The sequence below is a fragment of the Lipomyces doorenjongii genome (genome assembly GCF_038497915.1).
Source record: "Lipomyces doorenjongii strain NRRL Y-27504 unplaced genomic scaffold V1508scaffold_65, whole genome shotgun sequence".
NCBI classification, from domain to species: Eukaryota; Fungi; Ascomycota; class Lipomycetes; order Lipomycetales; family Lipomycetaceae; genus Lipomyces; species Lipomyces doorenjongii.
Genome location: NW_027118132.1, coordinates 1 through 20,650, shown reverse-complemented (window position 1 = coordinate 20,650; position 20,650 = coordinate 1). Strand labels below are relative to the sequence as shown.

General features: G+C 47.0%; 6 protein-coding genes across 6 annotated transcripts; 3 read left to right on the top strand and 3 right to left on the bottom strand.

The window, feature by feature from the left end:
* Positions 1-1,469: 1,469 nt before the first annotated feature.
* Positions 1,470-3,625, bottom strand: V1508DRAFT_375504 (alpha/beta-hydrolase). Its single transcript, XM_066937574.1, has 4 exons — positions 3,345-3,625; positions 2,774-3,291; positions 2,299-2,720; positions 1,470-2,248 (listed from the first exon to the last, which is right to left on the bottom strand). The coding sequence occupies exons 1-4, from the start codon at positions 3,519-3,521 to the stop codon at positions 1,599-1,601; spliced, it is 1,767 nt and encodes a 588-aa protein (XP_066793595.1). The 5' UTR covers positions 3,522-3,625; the 3' UTR covers positions 1,470-1,598.
* Positions 3,626-4,696: 1,071 nt separating this feature from the next.
* Positions 4,697-5,323, bottom strand: V1508DRAFT_399643 (uncharacterized protein; the record flags this gene model as incomplete). Its single annotated transcript, XM_066938274.1, has 4 exons — positions 4,697-4,771; positions 4,824-4,923; positions 4,975-5,025; positions 5,085-5,323. 4 exons carry the CDS (start codon positions 5,321-5,323, stop codon positions 4,697-4,699), a joined length of 465 nt encoding a protein of 154 aa, XP_066793594.1.
* A 232-nt stretch (positions 5,324-5,555) lies between these two features.
* V1508DRAFT_424122 (uncharacterized protein) lies at positions 5,556-6,618 on the top strand. Its single transcript, XM_066941253.1, has one exon. It carries the CDS (start codon positions 5,868-5,870, stop codon positions 6,276-6,278), a length of 411 nt encoding a protein of 136 aa, XP_066793593.1. The 5' UTR covers positions 5,556-5,867; the 3' UTR covers positions 6,279-6,618.
* A 3,247-nt stretch (positions 6,619-9,865) lies between these two features.
* On the top strand, positions 9,866-11,097 carry V1508DRAFT_424119 (uncharacterized protein). The gene has a single exon (XM_066941252.1). It carries the CDS (start codon positions 10,126-10,128, stop codon positions 10,693-10,695), a length of 570 nt encoding a protein of 189 aa, XP_066793592.1. The 5' UTR covers positions 9,866-10,125; the 3' UTR covers positions 10,696-11,097.
* A 372-nt stretch (positions 11,098-11,469) lies between these two features.
* Positions 11,470-12,573, bottom strand: V1508DRAFT_254466 (lysine decarboxylase-domain-containing protein). The gene is made up of 2 exons (XM_066936405.1): positions 12,517-12,573; positions 11,470-12,464 (listed from the first exon to the last, which is right to left on the bottom strand). The coding sequence occupies exon 2, from the start codon at positions 12,347-12,349 to the stop codon at positions 11,753-11,755; it is 597 nt and encodes a 198-aa protein (XP_066793591.1). The 5' UTR covers positions 12,350-12,464; positions 12,517-12,573; the 3' UTR covers positions 11,470-11,752.
* A 1,638-nt stretch (positions 12,574-14,211) lies between these two features.
* Positions 14,212-15,848, top strand: V1508DRAFT_406170 (uncharacterized protein; the record flags this gene model as incomplete). The annotated part of the gene is made up of 5 exons (XM_066938750.1): positions 14,212-14,362; positions 14,421-14,723; positions 14,796-15,152; positions 15,258-15,665; positions 15,754-15,848. 5 exons carry the CDS (start codon positions 14,212-14,214, stop codon positions 15,846-15,848), a joined length of 1,314 nt encoding a protein of 437 aa, XP_066793590.1.
* Between the last annotated feature and the right edge of the window lie 4,802 nt (positions 15,849-20,650).

The following is a 20,650-nucleotide window of genomic DNA, read 5'->3' as shown; positions in this document are numbered from 1 at the left end:
TTTAAAAAAGGTGAGGCAACCTTTCATAAGCTTGCCCCATGCATGTAGAGGACTGCAATAGAAATTTGATTATTCCAAAGAGGAGACTAGAGATGATTATGCGATAGTCAAGCGTCGGCTGCTGCGATATAGACCATGACACTGCATCGTTTTGGTGACGAAGTGCCTGAGAGTAAACCAAAAGCCTGTAGACCACGGTTAGGTCTATGTGAATAATGTCCCACCAGAGCCGCCCTGGCCGCATACTTATGTGGAGCATACGAACGAAGCTTGGCATGTATCCAAGAACTGAACCCCCGGTGGAAATTATCCATAAATTTTGAAAAGTTTGACCTCTACTTTGATTGACCTTAATCCGTGAACCTGTGTTTTACAATCTTGATGAAAGGCATACGTCGACATAAAAAGTCCGCGTCTGTGGCTTGCGAAAAGTATCCAAATAACGGATTAAAGTTACAGCATAACGACAACAATAATACCCTTCGCGAGACTCAACGTCAGGGCCAACCTAATGCGGCGTTCATAGTACCGACTACACTTCCGCCTGCTCAGCAGACTTTGTTTGATTGTAACGGAGGAGAGTCTTCTCTTGTAATCCGGCTCAACCGTATACTATAATTTAGACATAGATTAGATGAGCGATGGTAAACCTGAGCATAGCGGCATTGTTATGAGGAGGCAGTTGGTGTACGCTAGGGTAATATCTATTGAAAGGTCGCTCTGGAATAAGTGCTGAACATAACTGATAATATAATGGGAAATAAAATTTAAATGTCCAACTTCAGTTTTGATTTGCGCGTAATCGGATCGCCTTGTTTCAAGTGAACATCGTCGAACGTTCAGCCAAGCTTTGACAAGATTCATGGCTGCGCTAAAGCTACAGGCGTTTTCATTATGTTAGCCGTGCCTTGACTCGGATTTCGGAATTATTGACGTTTTGCGTTCTTTTTCGCGTTAGCTGAGTCAACCGCGAGGCGCGCGTCTCTGGAAGATCCTCCTACGCAATTTTGTTGTTAACCTGTCAAGGGCAAATATCATAAATGGCAGTAGCTTCTGTTGCTTTATCTGAATATGTTTTTGTTGGTTTATTTTTTAAAGTTCATTGTTGAAGTCCTTTTGTTTTTTGTTCTTTTTAGCTCTAATGAATATTTGAAAAGTTTCATAATGTCAAAAATACCATCGGGCATTGTACAGTCGTACCGAGCACTATGGATTGTTAATTGCCGCATTGCCGTCCATTAATCACCCGATGCAACTTATATAACCTCCAAATATGAGGGTAAACCAATAATATTATGGCTAATTATAATGCTCTTGGTTTAAAATAAATTTTAAATATTCAACATTGGGTGCATTGTATGAAGACTCTAGACGTTGAGCGCGTGAGGTACAATCGCTCTGTGGGAGAATCTGGTTGGTATCATGGATTCGACGCCCTATGGGCATTTTTGATATTATGAAACTTCTCAGTGGCATTTTTCATATTGTCCCAAACAAATAATTCGTTTGCGAGACCTCCCGAAGACCTCTAAATATCTAACAAGGGATCCCAAGGCTAATCGCGCCCGGCTAACTAACCATTTTGATCCACATATTTATCACGCATAGAATGCCTGCTGCCACCAATTACACCTAGGACTCGCTGCAGGGTCTGTCACGGGGTAAATGCCTTTGGATGTCAGGTCCTGTACCTGTGAATGCGCAGTGTACCGGCCGAACTGCGGACTGCCAGGGCCGTTTGGATTACCATGAAGAGCAAAGTTCACCTCGTAGGCCTGAAGAATTGCTGCGACTGTAGAGTTGATGGGTAGACCGTAGCTGTCAACCCCCGGGCCGTCGTAGAAAGTGTAGCTGACATCCTGGCCATGTAACCCTCCAGAGACATTGAAGAGATAGGAGTAAGTCTCGTTGCAGAATGCTCGATTAATAAAATTGCTATTGCAGATGATCTGGGACTCTGAATAGAAGAGGGTCGTTCTTTCGACTTCGTTGAGGTATCCGTATGTCCCATCGAAGTTCGGGGGATACAATGTCTCCGATATATAGCTGATAATGGATGGCGATGCCTCGGGATATAGTCCGGCAATGTAGGCTACGAATGTCGTCTGATTCTGTACATATGGGGAGGAGAAAATAAGACCTTCGTCAAAATTGTGCGCGGTCATTACGGTCAGGTGTTTGTGGAACCGACCGTTCTGCAGCAGAAGGGGTGGCAACGAGGGAACATAAGCCCCGTCAACTGCTGGCCCTGACATGTTTGTCAGCTTTGCAATCCTTTATTCAAGAACTATATCATACCAAATGTAAAGCTTCCATAAGACGACCGCCCGACCTGGATATCATTGATGACCTGGAGCGCCATTGTAGGCAACCTCCTTACCTGTTGGAGGGTCGTGACATTTGCGACGTCTTTGGCAATTGCCAGAAACTCAGCAAAGATATGCTCTTGCTGCGACGCCAAAGTTGGCTGATATGCTGGACTTTGTGGAAGGGCTTGTTGGAAAGGCACAGGGCCTCCTTTCCCACCGTAAGCAGTAATGTGGTGCATTATGCTACCAGCACCGGCTGATTCTCCCATCACAGTAACTCGACTGGAGTCCCCACCAAACAGATGAATGTACTCTTTAACCCACTCAAATGCTAGGCGTTGGTCTAGAAGGCCCGCATTGGATGTTCCGTCTTTCTGAAATGTTGGGCCTGAGAGCCACCCAAATAATCCACTAGAGTTGAAGATTAGGCACTAATAGCGAAAAGGTGGAAGATATGATCTTACAGGCGGTAATTTGGGGCAACGAAGATGATTCCTTCATTACCATTGCGCAGACTTTCCGCGAGTAATTCCGCCGGGCTGCCGCTGGAGGTCTTGTCGCCAGTGGTATAACCGCCACCGTAAAGCCAGATGATGACAGGAACAGTGGATTTGGGCTTGGGCTTGATTCCGCTTGAGCAGGCGACCGAGTCAAATACAGTCTGAGGCACGATGACATCAAGGAACAAGCAATCCTCCGTAGTCCTCGGATCAACCGTAGTCCTCGGATCAACTGGGGGAATTGTCATGCTGTCCGAAGGATTCTCTGGATCTGTAAAGTTTGTTCCGGTAAGAATCGACTTAATAAACTCCGCAGCCGTAGCCGCCCATGCAGGTTGAGCTTGCGGACAGATACGACCCGTCATGCCATCGTCCACTGTGCGATTGATCTCAGTGGGCTTTACGGGCGCTTTGAATCGTAGCGGTCCAAGTGGCGGTGCGGCGTATCTAACATTGGAGAAGTTGTAGTACTGAGCGGTAGCCTTCCGTCACAAGCCTCGTCAGAACTGTCTACAGATTAATTTTTTTGACTCACATTGATTGAGGCACTGTGTATAGTATATCCAAGGTCTACCGTAGGTATAGCTCCAGGGGCGCAACTATGAGAGGCTGAAGGCGATGGGCGGTGATGAAGTAGGGCAGATACAATAGGAGACCCTGAACCCAAAATGGCAAGAAAACACCAAACGACAAGAACTCCGAAGAAATCCATTTTTTAATGTGGAAGGATTGTGAGGATGTGACGACGGAGCCCCCAGTATATATTGATTTGAAAAGCGAATGATGAAATCACGCAGAAAATAGCAGGATCCTGCGTTAGAGCCATTGGAAATCAAACTTAATGAGATATTAGAGATATTTTGCGACCAATGGTCTTAAAATTCCCTAAAAACCCGAAAAAGCTCCCTATTATGGCAGCACCGCCACGCTCTGGTACCACCTAGGAATAAGTCACTCCCAAAGTTCCCTTACGTTAAGGAATTTCTCATGGTAGCCTTGTCCAGCTTAGGCATTTAAGTCGCTGGAACCCGTTTCAAAAGTAGCCGATATTGTCCGCATCAATTAAACTTTCTAATATACGCAAAGCTTCCTACTTTAGGAAGCAGTGTTCCCGATAAAATTGTAGGGCAAATCGACAACAATCGCCTATTGAGGAAAATTCTGCCGGCATTACCGAGGCTGGTAACCATCACCAAATATGGAATTTGGTTAGATTACGTCGCACATGTAAAGGCAGGGCAGACTTTTTGGCGGGACGATTTGTCGGTGGAAGCGTGGGTATCAGCCACTGGCAAAGTAACTTGGGGGGGCTTAGGGTGAGCCCAGGAGGACAACTGTGATCTCCTGTTGAGGTTCAGTACGATGAAGACAGCGGCCATGGATACAGAAGTCAGCGCCACAAATGGAACTATCTCTTAGTTCGATCAGGCTGATGATCAGCATCCAAAACAGAGCACGACGCAGAGCATACTGGATATGGTTAGACTAAGACCCAAGCATACTGGATATGGTTAGACTATTACGGGGTATTATCTTGTAAGCCTTTACTGAACCCCGGCTAATGCTATCCGAGGAATTGGCCATGAATTGGCCATGAATTGACACGAGTAATGATAGGAAATATAACCAACCAATCAAGGCATAGTACCTAAACGTCAGTGTGCTGATATCTAACCTGATCAATAAGGTCCCGTTGCCCGGTTATTTTTTGTATTATGTATTTTAATGAATCTATTTATTGACATTTAACTTTCTATATATTAAGTAAAAAAATAAAGAGTAGAGGAAAATAGAATAGATTTGCATGATTAACAAGTGTCTATTATCCTGCAGTAGACTGGCTCAACGTACTTTCTACCAAGTCGCTGCAGAATCCAGCACATTTGATTACCAGGGAATCTCAGTGCCGTCAATGACGTTGTAGAACTTGCCCGATGTCTTCTCGCGGGTAGCGTTGTCAACCTGTACTGGGTCAGTTTGGCTCGCAGGGGCCTTACGGGAGGCTGGGACTTACAAGACCAATGATGGCATCGATACTCTGCCGCTTGGTATGCGGCGCCTGCTCCAGCCCCATCGCCTTGGCAGCTTTGTTGCCGGGGTCGGTTTGCACAAGACTGTATGGCGTCAGTAGATGCCGTTCTTATGCTCGTCCGGCGAGAACTTACCCGGGGTGCACAGCAAAGGCAATCAGCCACTTGTTCGCGCTGTGCGCAGCTCTGCAGGTACCAAAGTCAGCCGGTTTGCACGAGGGTTAATTCGGGTGGCTTATGCATACACGGTTACCCAGTTCAGGGAGGCCTTGGCGAGACCAAACGCCGGAACGACGTGGGCCTGAAAGGACTCTAGGTTGCCGATGGACCCAGCGGCGCTGGTGACCGACACCCACTTGGGCACCTTGGACTTCTGAAGCAAAGCCCGGACGGCCTGGTACAAGACGACGGGGCCGAGCGTGTTGACGTTGAAGACGTCGGTCACGGTGTCGACGCCAACCAGGTCCATCGGGATGAAGGCCATTTCGCCGGCGCCGCCCGCGTTCGCAATGACCACGTCGATATGGTCGATGCCGGCGGCTTCCGATCTTGATCAGCAGCAGTCGGGAGCCCTCGGCCGCGGGAAGGGTCTCGAGTTCTTGGGCACTGGGGGCTGTCTTATCGCGGACGCTACCGAAGACGATGTGATAAGGTCGCAAGAGGTAGGTCTCAAGCAAGGTTTTTCCAATACCTGTGCCGCATGTCAGTTAGCCAAGCCAAGGAATGCGGCTGGAGGAGATTGACATGCCTCTGCTGACACCCGTGATCAAAACGACGGTGGAATCAGCCATGGTGTATGATGTTTTTGTTAGTTGCTTGTTGATTGGCAATATTGCGTGAAGCAGGAAAAGATACTTTCATTCGAATATCAGAGAACTTATTGAGAAGGGCGTCGCAATAGGAAAGATGGTGCTGAAAACACCGACAGCGCCAAAATCGCTGAACGGCGACAATACCGAGTCGATCGTTGGCGGCTAGACGAGTACGAATCACAAGCAACCCAGATTCGTATCAATTCAGAAAGTCATATGTCTCCGTCAGGGTTGCCTGATCTGCCGGTCGTGGATTCCGCCATTGTGTTGCCTTCAGATCAATGCTTGAAGAAGGCGTATCCTCTGCCCGCTGACCACTTGCTCCATATCATTTTCCAAAACGCATTGCGAGGCTTCTATTCTAACAAAGACATCCTTTCGCGTTTGACCATAGCATTTACTGCAAATGGTGAATGGGCGGAGCCGGAATTTCACAGTCATCATTCAGTTTTTCCCAGTTATTCGGTAGTTTTTCCGACAGCGCCGAATATACCTGGTGACCTCGACCCCACACCAAAGCAAATGAGCTGCGCACACTCCACGTGGATTGATTTGCTCCCATTTCCCAAGATGCGGGATAATTTGATCAAATGGGAGACTGGCTTTGATTATTTGGAATTCGTGTAGGATATAGTCGGCAACCTTATTGACATTGGGCAGATCTCGCCGTCATGGGCCCCTCCGATACCACCTGTATCTAGCAAGCGGGCAGTGCTTCTAGAAGGAAATGACGTCGAGCTTACTAGTGATCGAAGAGGTTTCATACTATGGGGTGAGCCGTACCTAGCAGAAAACTGGGAAGCCACTCCCGGGTTTCTGCAAAAGTGGACATGGGCAATAGAAGGGTGCGAAGAGCTGATCGAGTCTACTAATCGATGGAGGGGAAGGAGGGGCGAAAGGCCCATACAACTTGCTGTTTATGCGTAATTAACGCTAAATAGGAACTAAATAATACTTTTGCATGCGCAGAGCTCTCAATATCAGCCAGCCTCGCTGTCGCTTTCCTTTCCATAAAACCGCTCTCCAGGTACACAGGGATGCTTTCACACGACAGAGTAAAATCATATACTACCAATTTTACTACCGGTCCCTCTTTCTTATCGACTACATGCTTATCAGACCCTCTATTCTTACTGGCTTTTGCTTACTCGCTTTTGAGCTCCCGTGTTTGATTCTCTCTCACTATCGCGTCAAATAATTTTGCACTGCAGGCCGCCAGGTTCTGTATTACTTTCTTGGAGATATAAGCACTACTAAAGGGGTTAATTCGATACGTCTATATTATCTCTACTTTTACACTCCTTCCCCGGGCTGTCTGCGATTACAGCTTTGCCCTCTTTGGCACTCGTGAATTATCTCTTTATTCTTCCTTGATTTAATGGTCTTTTCCGCCACCTCTCGTAATTCAAACTCTTTAACTTTTCCGCTTCCCGTTTGTGGAATCTCGGCCGGCGCATCCTTTTCTCCAAGCCATTCATGCCCAACTCCGCAACTAATCTTTTCATGAGACGTATCGGGACCGGGGCACCTGCGATAATACCAGTTCTTAAGTAAAACAGAACAGAGGATTAATGCAATATACACATAGCATTGTTTAATTGCGGACTTGAGTGTTAGTAATCGAAGTTGAATTAGGCCAGTAAAAATTAAATGGCCGATGCATGGATGTCTTGAACAATCAGCCAGGCCCTAGATGGCTGGCCCGTGTACGGAGTACAGGTGGGTGGCTGCGCACTGCCCCACTGGAGGTCATGCAACTCCCATCTGGCTCGTCCGTATATAAAGCGTGCGTCCAACAGCGAATACCCACCCCAGCTCCAGAGGTCTTCACGCCATTAACAACCGCAAATACTACATCACGCTTGACGGCGATACAGAAGCACGCAACCCACCCTGTTACTACCCGTGTAATCATCTGGAATTTCATGCCCATATATCCATGCAAACATACGCTCTGTCTCAAGCAAGACTGGAGGTGTCTCGCCTCGCAATGGTGGTATCTCAATGTTGTCAATGTCAATAAAATGCACATCGTCCCTCGGTCTAGCCATGTTGCGAGACCAATATGGGCGAACAAATAATTGCGGCTGAAGGAAAGTTATGAGTGTAGAGCTCACTGAAGAGATGAATGAGTTGTTGAATAATGGTGCAACAGAAGAACAGATGCAGGAGAGGTACAGGGAGTATTTCTCCGTGAAGGACGATGCTTATTATAGGTGGGCCAATGGCGACAATGATGAGGCAGGCAGTAATCATTCGTGATGATATGGGCAGGTCATTTGAATTTGGTCAGTGTGATCTAATGATTGGAATAGAAGCTTTAAAATAATGAGACAAGATAAAAGAAACAAGACAATGAGCATTGCAAGGATGTAATATAATTTGGTGCAAAGTTAGACTCTACAGAAGAGTTTCTACGTGTTTTGTTTGTTGGGCTTCTTGTTCCTGGCTTTTGGTCTTTGGCTTTTGCTTTGACCTTGTTCCGGTTTCCAGCTAACAGTATACGAGGTGTAGCGGCCTGGCAATTATAAAAGAGGGGATTGGCCTCGTTGTCAGGCCAAGGAAAAGATCTTGTCTTCCACAGGAAGATGTTGCCTTGCAGCCTCCACCCAGCCAGTGTCCAGCCTAGCCTTCGTCACAGCTCCGGCCTGACGCTCTTGCAATTAGGAACTCTGAAGATAAGAACAAATAAACCGGGGTATTTCGAACTCCTACACAGTCCTAGAAGGGACTTACCTGTTAGCTCAGGGGCCGACTTATTTTGACAGAGATTCGGTCCAGTCCGTCTGCCATTTTACTCGCATGGCATGGCAATTTATATATGCCCATTGGAAGTTGATGGTAAGGCCGCGACGTTTGCCGCTAAGAAATACAAATCACATCGCAGGTTTCCTGATAGCCTCGAAATTGATTGATGTCAGATTACACCCCTTGGCAGCATTGTCTCGGTTCAGTTGTGCGTTTTCAGCTTATGTTTTGTCGGCGTTCTCGGTTTGTTATATCTTGTTATTCGTTGAGGTCTGGATGACATATATTTACATGACCGAGACCGGGCCCAGCATATAGGAAAGGATAAGATCAGAAGGATGCGAAGCTTTCAGCCTACAAAAATTAGAGTTCGCATTTGATGCACCATACATACAAGATTTAGTGCCGCAAAGAACTTGAAGACTCTGGCTTAGAGTTTGGCCCCTGACTATCGGGTACCTAGAACCGCGCCATTTGTTGTTAAGCGATGGCCGTCAACTATGATCGGGATGTTTGAAAGACCATGACGTCACTACAATACTGTCGGGGTCCCCAATAGAACACATGCTCGCGCAAAAATGTCGCTTGGACTTAATATTACTGAGTAGTTACTGCAAGATGACGCTTTTGATTCAGTGAAATATAAAGTCCTTGGAAGTTCATGTGATCAAGAGGGGTCCCGTGTCATATCGCTGATGGCCAGTCAGGTTTTCTTCCTGAACCCGGAACCCACTCCCCCAACGTCGTCCCCAGCAGTCTAAGCTTACCAGGCTCTCACACCATGAAGAGGTGTGCGATAGCGAAGTCTCTCATGCATTATATTGGAATCGCTCTTGCACTGATATCCCCAAGTTAGTTACTTTCCAGGTCTTCAGTGAGCTTGAAGCTGCATATTCCCTACCGAGTGACTCTGACTAAGGCGGGTTTCCATCGAGGCGGATCCGAGTGTGGTTACAAGGTTGTGAGATTCAGGTCAGCGTTCTACAGCAGCGTAACCAAGCCGCGCTTTTGCTCAGAGGAATTGACGACACGGTCTAACTCCAACATTGTAAAACAAGGTTTCGGCTCCTTAAACGCTAACAAAGCAGCCGCCACCCTTGTTGGCGGGCTTATTACAAGGGTGCATTGAACCCTGCACCCTCACAAGGAAAATATTTACGTCTAATTCTAACTTAGTTTAATATTATTTCGCATTGGTCAGGTGTTGCTGATCTCCACTTGTAACTTCAGAAGCTCAATGCTCGGCATTCGGTTTGTCATCCGCTGATTGTCAATTACCATAAATAGAACGGGACTTCTTTAATAGACTTCTTTGGTACTGCCCTATGCATACGGATCGTTGAACCGTGGCAATGGATTCTCTGCCATGCATGTCTCGGTGAGTCACCGCCTCCGTACGGCAACCATATTTACTTAACAAAATATTCCAGGAAAATAAAAAATTGAATACTTTAACAAGTTAATAAGCTTTCAAAACTAAATAATAACAAGACTGTGGTCGAAACCTTCGTCGGTAGTTTCGGCGTGTCGGACATCGCCCCAACACGGGCCGTTTTCTTGCGCCAATCTATATTTACACGCAACGTGCCATTGTATGCCAGCTGCAGTGTGGGGTAGACCCCACTTTGAAAGTTATATGAACCCTTGGATATCATCGGTTGCCATTTTGAAGGCTGTCGTTCTCGACAACTTGTGTCGTTGCTGCTGAAACCTAACCTCCTCCACCATGAAGCTGATACTTCTATCCCTCTTTCTATCATTTGCGGTGGCCAATCCGGTCACCACTCCTCCTCCTTCAGAATTCACCGTCACTTGCATTGTAGGAGGAGACCCCTGCCCGACCGGCTCAACATGTACGCAAACTGAGACCTGCGGTGGCCTTTGCCTCACGACGCAGACTTTCCCCCCTGTCATCCCTTGCACTATGGGCAACGACGGACCGTGTGGATCATCTTCTGTTTGCACTCCTACAATGGTTTGCCCACCTACTCCCACAGAGTGTGGCGGTCAATGTATTGCTCTCGTTCCCCCAACTCCGCCTCCGCTACCGACAATTCCTTGCGTCCTCGGTGGGAGCCCCTGCCCAGAAGGCTCCATCTGCACACAGACAATGGTCTGTGGGGGCCTGTGCATCCCGTCGGCAGCCCCTTCACCAACAGATATTCCCTGCGGTGGATATCATAAAGCGCACTGCCCAGATGGCTTCAAGTGCGTACGCACGGCCGGCAAAGGTTATCGTGTCTGCGTCAAGAGGGATGACGATGATGACGGGAAAGAGTGCGGGAGGAACATCTGAGGGCTGGACAGACCACAGAGGGTTTCACAGCCCAAGAGTAGCACAAAGGCTTTTGTTACTAGCAAACAACACTTGTTTGTATTGCATAATACAATGACATTGTCTAATTTGCACTTCGACTCGTTCACCACGCCAAACACACAGCCTCTACTATCTGCCTCTATTATCAGCACTCACTGCTACCTAGTCAACCAATAATTATGTAATTCCGCAGAAAGTTGGTACGTCTCCACGGGTTCCGCATAATACACGAGTATATATTCTGGGGATGGGCGGAAGAGTTATGCTTTTTGTTGTTCTGTACTGGCGGCTATGGGGCAATGGGGGTTTATAATACTTTGCATGTTGAAATTTGTACGGTGATTGTATTTTTTTCACTTTATCTTGTAATATTTGGCAATGTTGCCATGGGTTGAAAATCATGTGATCCTCTGCCTACAAAAAACATTAGCCATCGCATGCGAGATTTTTATGAAACCTGGACAGCTGCTGATATCAAGGATGGAGATTTCCTATTAATGGCACCATTTTCATGGGACATCTTACGTCAGCCATCATTGCGACTCCGACTTTGTTCAGGGCTATACCGCTTCCCAAATACAAGGGACCTGACCTTCAGCTGTCTACCACAAGTGAAGGTGTCATGGTTGCTACCTTGCTGCCGAAACGCTGCCGCGGTCAAGGATACTCAAAAAGTTCTGACTTTCTCATTCAGTTTAGCTCCTGACTCCTAAGACATCAGATCGTGGAAGAGGCTGCAAACTTGTAGATTTACATGTACTTGTGCTACGCCTGAAATCAATCAACCTCTGATAACTTGCTATCGAATGTCTTCCTAGCTATGGAAAAAGTCCACTCGACACAGGACGCGACTACGACAGGTCTAACAGTTACTGAACACCTGGCTTGCGCAAATGCTTATTCGGGCAAAGGGTAGCACTCGATGTAGATATCGCGTCGCGCTCAAAATAGGCGACAGTAGATCTGACAATAGAGAGTGACTGAAGATATTTCATTCCAAGATCTGATTCAGGTTGTCCCTTATCTAAGGGAGCTATCATCCAAGATTCCAATTCAACTTCAACCTCCCTTCAGTAACTCGGTAATTTCTCAAAGACTCGACGGCATCGGCGACTTTGTCACATGACACTAAAATCCTTTCATTACCTCCTCCGATGAATTCCTCGTGCACAGCATGTCGGATCCATTGCAACAGCTCATCCCAATAGCCCTCTACATTCAGCAATACGATGCCCCTGTCGTGAATTCCCAGCTGGTTCCATGTAACAATCTCCATCACCTCCTCGAGCGTGCCAAACCCACCGGGCAAAGCGATAAATCCGCTCCCTGGGCTCCCATTTAGGACCTCTGTAGCCATTAGCCGTTTGCGGGTGTGCATGTCCGGTACGATGGTCGTCATTCCGAATTCCGTCAATCGTGGCAAGGTCGTGGTCGCCTGTCTGTCCAGAACCTCTAGGTCCTTTTCGGAGATTGACGCTTCGAGTGCTTTGCCGACACCGCGCACGTCGGAATGGGAACCGTTCTCGAGCTCATTCTCCGAACCGTCGATGGGACTCACCAATGCCCAAGGGACGAACCCGTGGACGGCGGAGGGCCCGGATAAAGACACGAGTGTCTTCGCCAGCTCGCCCATGACACCCCTAGTGCCGCCGCCATACACGAGGGTGACCTTCGCCTCGTGGAATGCATAGGCCAGTGCCCGGGCGGCTTCTATATACGCTGGAGAAGTGCCTGGGTTTGCGCCGCAACTGGATTGACAAGAGTTAGTCGAGATAACAAAGTGATCGAATCAAACCATACAAGACGCAAATGACGGTCCCCTTTGTGACGCTGTCTATGGAATCCAACTTGAATGGAAAGAATAGAAATTGCGGAAGAGTTAGAGAAACTGGAGAGAACAGCAGCAGCGAGATGGGATAATCATAAGCAACTATGTCATAGTAGTTGAAATCGATGGCTAATGGTCGTAAATAGGACCGCGACACTTCCGCCCCAAATGAGATGCCTACACGTCATCTTCGAAGTTTAAATGAGCCACATGCCCGTGCCCTTCCCGAAGGCGCGCCGCACCCGAGTGTGGTTCCTGCTGGTTGATGACGTTGCAGAGTCCACTCGAGCGCAACTTCGTCGTTCTTGCCACCTTTATCAGCGATCACCGACTAGACTGCTCTATAATGTTCAGTAGTTTCGCGCCAATAAATCGTCATTCAATGAGCAACTTAGTGTCAAGTGTGCCTCCGTAAAACTGGGCGACTAACACGGTTGCCATACCGGCAGCATTCTCTGGCGTTAATACGAGGTATTTTGATGTGGAGTGGTGATCACCAATTACACGACACGCATTATTTACATTTACAAGCTGTCCCATCAATCAAGGCTTACACTTTAAACTGCATTGCGGAAAAATTTGATGGCAAAATGTCTGTTTTGCAGTAAAGCTTGTTAGGAAGTAGTTGTGATAAAGGAACTTCGTGCAAGGGGTATCAACTTCTCTATTTTTGATTGTGGCTGGCCATAGAAATGCTGATGGGTACACAATGGTTGATCGAGAGCTAAAGATTGAGGTGGAAGCCGACACGGAGCCAACACCGGAAAGGAAAAAAGGGGGAGGTTAGCCTAAACAAAATAATAGAGCGGGTTCTTTAACTCAAAACCTTGTTCTACTGGGCCAGTCTGCAGGCACTGGGAAGATTGGGGACTGGATCCCGTGGAGCTTCTTGTATCCTTAATCAAGTGGAGAGACGTGTTCATCTCGAGCTCCCCTTGGTTTATTCAAGGGTCGTGCTTGTTAGCTATTACAGATATTTAGGACCTAAAGAAACAGTTGGATTACCACACGAAGATTCTAATAATACCCTTTATTAAATTATATTTGTGCTCACTTCCTCTTAGAACTTATATAATCATAAGTCCTGCTACAAGATTAATGAGGCTTGAGACTTTGCTTGATTGATGGATCTAACTGTGTAGATGACTGACTGAGTTATCCAAGAATTGTGAATGTGTGACCTAATGGGGACTTGGTACAGTATGAAGTTGTTGAATAGGCTGCTGGGACACCTGACTATAGAAAACCGGGAAAGCTGCTGTCACGATGGTATTCAAAGGGCGATATAGGGAACGGGTTTTTGATCGGGTAAAGATTGGCGCGATGCCAAGAACATGGATCATTGACGGATATGTTCAAGGAGGACAGAAAACAATCATCCAAGCCATTTTTATCACATGCCTGCTTTGGGGTCCCGGATGTCACTAACGATTACAAAAAGGATCATTGAAGTCACATTCGGTCTAAGATTTTGCACTCCGATAGTTCCAGGTTTTCTGTTCCAGTCAGAAGTTACCATTCCAAATTCGAAGAAGTTCCAATTGAACACGAGGAGCATTGCTTCCATCACGAACAAGGCGGCAACGACATCACGAACGGCATTCAGCACCCTAGTATCACACAGCCCACAGCCATTGCACGAGGCTTCACCATCTAGTGGAATGAATATGGCAAAGTCAACCTTGATTGCTTTATCGACAGCAGACGCCGGTGTTTTCAGCGCCGGTATGAGGGCCGACGCGGCCCAGGCAGCCAGTGAGGTTCTACAGGAGAATATGGAGAACCACCATATATTCTTCAATGACCAGGGATTTCACAGTGAGTATATGCCCTTGTCTGGAAAGGCTCAAATGTGTTCCCGATGCTAAATTCTCAGATCACATTGTCCATCACATCTTGACAATATACGCCCTTGGCGCAACGCCGGAGGCTATCAGGGCCGCCTTTGAACGCGACAAACAATACCAAAGGAAGGCATTTCCCGTGGATGAGAGAGTTGTCCAAGGCATGAGTGACAAGAGCAAGTTCAAGCAATTTACTGGCAACGAAAAGCATTACTCCAACTTCCTTGTCTATTTCCAGCAGGAGCTGGACGCAAAGGGCGTGGATCCTGTATTGAACGAGCACCTTTTTGCCGAAGACGGGCATTCTGATGACTTGTTAGTAAGGATGTTTGCAGGTACGCCTCCGCTCGTATCTGAGCTCCTTGCAGATATTGATATCGAAATCTCGTTATTAAATCATGTTATAGGATTCCTACATCCGCTGATCCACCTGGGGTTCGGAGTTGAGTTTAATCAACCAGCCATTGTGGCAGAAGCTCTCGCACAAGCAGCCGTTCACGACAACTGGATTGGGGATTTCTTACTGCCAGCGGAAAAGGCGGCGGGAAGGATTGGCAAGCGGGGAGAGAAGACTTTGGTACAACTTCTGGACGAGGTTCGTGGTAACCAAAAGCTCGTGAATTCTGTTCAATGGCCAGACAGCAATAAGATCAGGGATGGCATCCTGAAGCGAGCTCCAGACGAGATGCTGAGGTATGCGAGCCAATACACCGTCTCAGCAGATTGTTTGGAAGAGAAGTTAGCGGAAATGATCAATGCGGTTGGTGAGTACACCTTTTCTATATATCTATCGTTTTCCCTTGCAGGGAAGGGGGGAAGAGTTCACAGGAGTTGTGCTTTGAAAATTCTGACTCCTTGTCCGCAATTAGTTTACTACACCGCTACGGCCCAACGCCCTCCAAAGCTGATCAAATTTGACTTCTACTACATGCATTGCGTCAACTGCTCTATTTTCTTCCCGGCGTTGTTTGCCAGTCCCTCTCTGAGCTTGGCCTCGAAAATACGCCTACTGGAGTGGAAAGGACGAATGGACCTGGCGATGTATGTCTCACGTGCTTCACCGAAGCTGCTTTTGGATGAGGTCACGAATTACAAATCCCACAAGGGTTGGAAGGCAGTGTTTGAAAGTGTTGTCAATGGGAAAGATGATGGGCACGTATCGAAAATGACGAGAGCAGTTGCACACGGGGAGAATGTGTGTAAGCCGTTCGAAGGGGGAGGGAAAGAGAAGGGTTTCATGATCTCGGGGGATATGTGGTTGAAAATCGCGAACATGAGTAAGTGCCGATCCTGTGGGGTTGAGATGCTACTGTAGACGGTATCATTTTCGTGCTAATCAGTGAACTAATGGCATAAATCATATAGTTGTCGACTCTGTCGACTCTCCGGGGGAGCGGTGGGTCCGCTCTACAGGCTTCGATGAAGCATGGTCAGAATTTGAAGATCGGTCACACCAGTGAAGTAATAAGCCAAAGCATGTCTACTTGGCGACGACTTATTGTGCTAGCTTCGAGGTATGGGAACTCTCAACTTTTTGTTCAGTGTGGCCATATCAACCACGGAGTGCATAATTGATCTTCGAAGTATTAACTGTTCCCTGGGTTCAGCAACTAAAAGAACTGTCGCTAGTAAGTTGCCGTCGCATTCATCACTATCTATATAGGGCATAATTATGAGGCAAGCAGCGTCTTGAGCTGTGGAAAGTGTTGTCGTATTCGAACGCTACTTTCCAATACTTGCCTTTTGACAATAAAAGATCAGCAACTGATTTCAGCTTGCACGGCATATTGGCAAACGCTGGCGCAGTTCGCGACGTATATAATTTGGACGACTTCGTCCGCGTTTCCATCGCCACCGGCAACCGGCAACCGGATCCATGATGTCTGATCACGGGGCTGACGAGCATGCGCAGATATGCAAGGCTGAGATGGAGAGAAAACATGAACAAACCGGAAGGAAGTTACCGACGAGTGGGGCGGCTGTGTCACTGTGTACAAATGAGTGGATGTCAATGTGAATTTTAATAACGGAAATTTCCAAGCTCGAAGTTGAGCACTGGGTCGACTTTGGACGTACCAGCGGTAAATGGGCGCTATGCGTAGGTCTCCACCTACAGAGTAGGTGCCAGCACGGACCTGACATGCTACCTTTCCATGTGTAGTTATGTTATCGATCAAATATGAGACAGATCCTCCAGCATTCGGAGGCACGTACACTACAGAACGAAATCCCCACCGTTTCTCAATCTGACCCCTAAGCGAAAGAAAGAACACATTGTTTAAAAACGTATGAAAACTGCTTACGGTGCCAACAAATTTAATTGACGATGGTCAAGCGAGAGACGCCAAACAAGAGCTGCCAAGTTAACCGTGCAACCAAAAGGTCACACCCGAACCTGCATTCCTATTGGCACACCTTAAACCCTAACAACTATATCTTCGCGGAGATAGATAATTAAATGTGTAGAATATAAAGATTGCAAAGGCATAATTGTGAAGGGTGGGTCACAGCAACTGGACCTGACGGCGCTATGCACGCGTACGGTTCAGATACGACTGGTGTCATGAGCACAGCCACCAAAGCTTAATCAGGCTAAAGCCAAGGTACAATCAACCATTGTTGCAACTCAATAACCCATACCCAACTATAAGATCGGTACTTGTGGTAAACGTGATCAATCTCGTGCGGCAGACGATAAAATTGTGATCCTATATCATAGTATAGTTAGTCTATGATCTCCATATTGAGAATGATAGTTGTGAGATTGAAGAGCTGGTATCAGGATATAAGCTCGAAAATATCGTATCCAATGTCTAAATATAGAGGTCGTAATTACCTTGGATACGATAGCTGATTCCAGCAATAGACTGCGTAAATCTCACAAGCCCTTTCAATAACTTGTAATCGAACTTGTATTCCACCTCATTTTTATACCATTTGCAGCATCACCTTTTTTGCCAGGTCTTCCGTTCGTGCGTGTTACCATCCAGGAGTATAGAGGAGCCGCAACGTTTGAGACAGACATGCCGCGTGTTTGTCTCCCATTTACGCGAATGATTCGTGGACTAAATCGACCATTAAATAAAGAGATTTGACTTTAGTTTGTTTGGTAAAGTACTTCTTTGCCCACACCTGCAGCACACTTTGGCTGTCTAAAGATACTCACAGAATTGATTCGTCTTTCTTAACCGCGACTATTCTGGTAACGCTCTAGTTTTAGGTCCACCTGTGACCCCGACAGGCACGACCAAGCTAGTAGCAAGACGAGCTGCAATATGCACATTATTTCGCCCGGCTTAATGCTCGCAATCGACCGCCACCCTAGAAGTGCTCTGCCCTTCGACCTGTGTGATTCTCATAATCTGCTATCTACACCTCACAACTGATTGTAAAACGACATTTCTGGGTCTAGGCATCGCGCAAATCGCACTCCAATCGTCTGTATCAGCATTGGCGGTGCGTCACTTGGTACCTTTCCCGGCCTGACGAATCCCGGTGCGGATATTAACCAAGGCGAGCCATTCTGTCTCTTCTCTATCACACCCTGACGTCCCATCTCGTCGTTGTCTCTTGCTGGACACTTTTAGCTACCTTCTAAAGCGCTCAAGGAGGAGGTATTTGATAAATATATACGAATGTAGGCCGATAAATACAATTACACTGAAAGCACGAAATCATCACTCTCCTCATCCCGACAGCTGAGTCAATACTGTCATTTTATTACGCAGTCTCCCTTATGCATAACGCACCCAATGGCAAGTTCAACTCAAGTTGCGTCAATCAATTTTGCGACATAAAGGGTTGCTGTGCCTTCTGGACTTGTGCTTTGGCTAAAAAGGGGATTTCGGGCGGTAGTCATTGAGACGATGATATGGAGGAGACCTCTTGTCGTCTACAAACTAGCAAGATATTATTCTCATAGTGCCGACATACATCTGCCACTCCTCTACTCTTGTTGATCTCAGTGTAATTCAAGTAATAATTCTCTGCCAACGTGAGAGAATCATCATCTGCATAGACGCAGTTGCCTGCGGAGTCTCCTAAGCCATTAGTGCCGCTGTAGCAGACACTGAACTGACCTATGGAGACACAGAAGTATGTGTGTTGTGACCCGTAGCATGCAGTGCCACAAGAACCAGTAAAGTATGTTCCACAGTCAGTCGCCGCGGGGCCACCACAGCAACTCATATTAGAGGCGCCATTTCCTATAAATGGACTGACGTCCGTGTTGCACACCTAAGTGGTACCACCGACTTGAAGAGATGCATAAATGAAATCTATTTTTGAACCTGTATGCAGCGAATATTATTCGCTGAACATCCACGGAGCGAATAATCGGGTTAATATGCACTCTTCACCATTTGTGATTTGCTTCTGCGAGTGGCCAGAATACATAGAGGCGCTTTGTGCCTGCTGGCCAGTAGTCAGAAAGTCTTGTATAGGGCTGTTCACGTTATAGTCTATGACTCGATATGGCCAGAGGAAAATTCTTGGCGATAATTTAGGCTATAATATGGCGTTAATTTCAGATAAGGCGTTACGATATACGATACTTCCCGTAGACGGTTTAGAGATGAACAGGCAGACCTTCCGTGGGTGCTACCACGCGAGAGTCAAACGCGAGAATGCAGATATCATATGGCTGGGCTGTCCTGGCGAAAAATGCAATCGCCAAGCACCCGTTGAGTCGAAGCCTCATCGGGCTCTCGAAGTCAAGTGTCTCAGCTAATTTGGGCCAGCTCTGGCGGATCTGAAGACTAAATACATAACATCATATTTCTATTCAATATCAACTAGTCTTCTTAAGGACCAATCTAATTGGAACACGATAGTTCGAATTGTAACGGAGCACGGGTTCTTAAATGGAACAAGGTGAGCTCGTGGAGGATAGGTGAACAACAGTCAACCACGCTTATCGAAGCACTAAATCAAGACGATCCAGTCGCCTTCGGCGTAGAATCCTATCTAGGCTACTGGAACGTGCATCTTGGGCCAATTATCCATGACTAACGTTGCAGGCTAGGTCGGATCGCCAATTCGCAGAAGCATTTGCATGTGACCTTCAAAACTCTGGCCCTCGAACACGTGCAGAGCAGTGTTGGTACCTCGCACCATCTAACGCCGCGACTAACTCCACGGCTTGACGAATATCACCCTGACTCTGGACGTGGAGGAGGAGGAAAGCACCGGCGTTAGGCGCATGGGCATGATAGGTTAGTGGCGCGTATTCGCTTCGGATCGGCACCGAGCCCGTAAATCATGTTCTCCGCTACTGGCCCCGGACTATCGATATTCTCTGCCATGGCATTGTAATTCGATCCGTCCAGAGAGATGACTGCCTGCACGCTGTGTATACTCACCACTGCCCGCTTCAAATAGCTTGAGTCAGTGCCCAACAGGGTGACAACGTGCGCGCTATGTGAAGAATGCAGCCAGGCAAGCTCCTTACCGCCTTAGTGCTTTTGCTCCCCTTATCCAATGTAGGTTAGTTTTATGATGCGTATATTCGGCTTTGGTATTACAAAGGTTCAGGAAGACCCCTCCCAAGCTACAGTCTGTAGGTACTTCGGCTGGCGAAAAGGTATGACAAACGTTGTTGGTTTTCTTGGCTGAATCAACTAAAACCTGGTTGGCGCACTGCACGATTTATCACGCTCGGCCGAGAATTCTCTGTCATCTGGCGCACCTCTTTTACTCTATTCAACTATCGCTTAATCATTGGCGAAATAATTAGTGCAGAGGAGGCATTCAATAGTTTGCCCAAGCGCTAAAAGCGCCATAAATAGGAAAACGCATATCCACACTCAATTAGATACTATGAGACCTATCCTTTTCCTTATACTCATTTCCTCCTTTTAGCTCAATGGTTTTTTTTCTACATCAAAGGGGATTTTCTCTACCCAGGCTTGGATCTTCTCTTGCGGATGCTCATTCCAACAGGTCTCTCAAGCCCGAATAGCTTCCGTGCAGCTCTAAAATATATTAAGTTGACAATTACAATCAAGTGTCAAAATATTTCAGCCAATTTTGCGTTCATATTCGGTTGCTTGCTTTATATTGGTATATTTAGATTACTGGAAAAATACACCCATAGCCATGCTTCAAGTAGGGCTCGGGACCGGTTGCAAAATTCGGTCGCGGGCGTGAAACCGAACCAGCTACGTCTGCTGACCCGGACTGGACCGGAATTTACTGCAAGGAAGGCATTCTCGACCGGACCGAATTTTAGTAATTATCGGCGAAACCGGACCGTTTCGAAAGA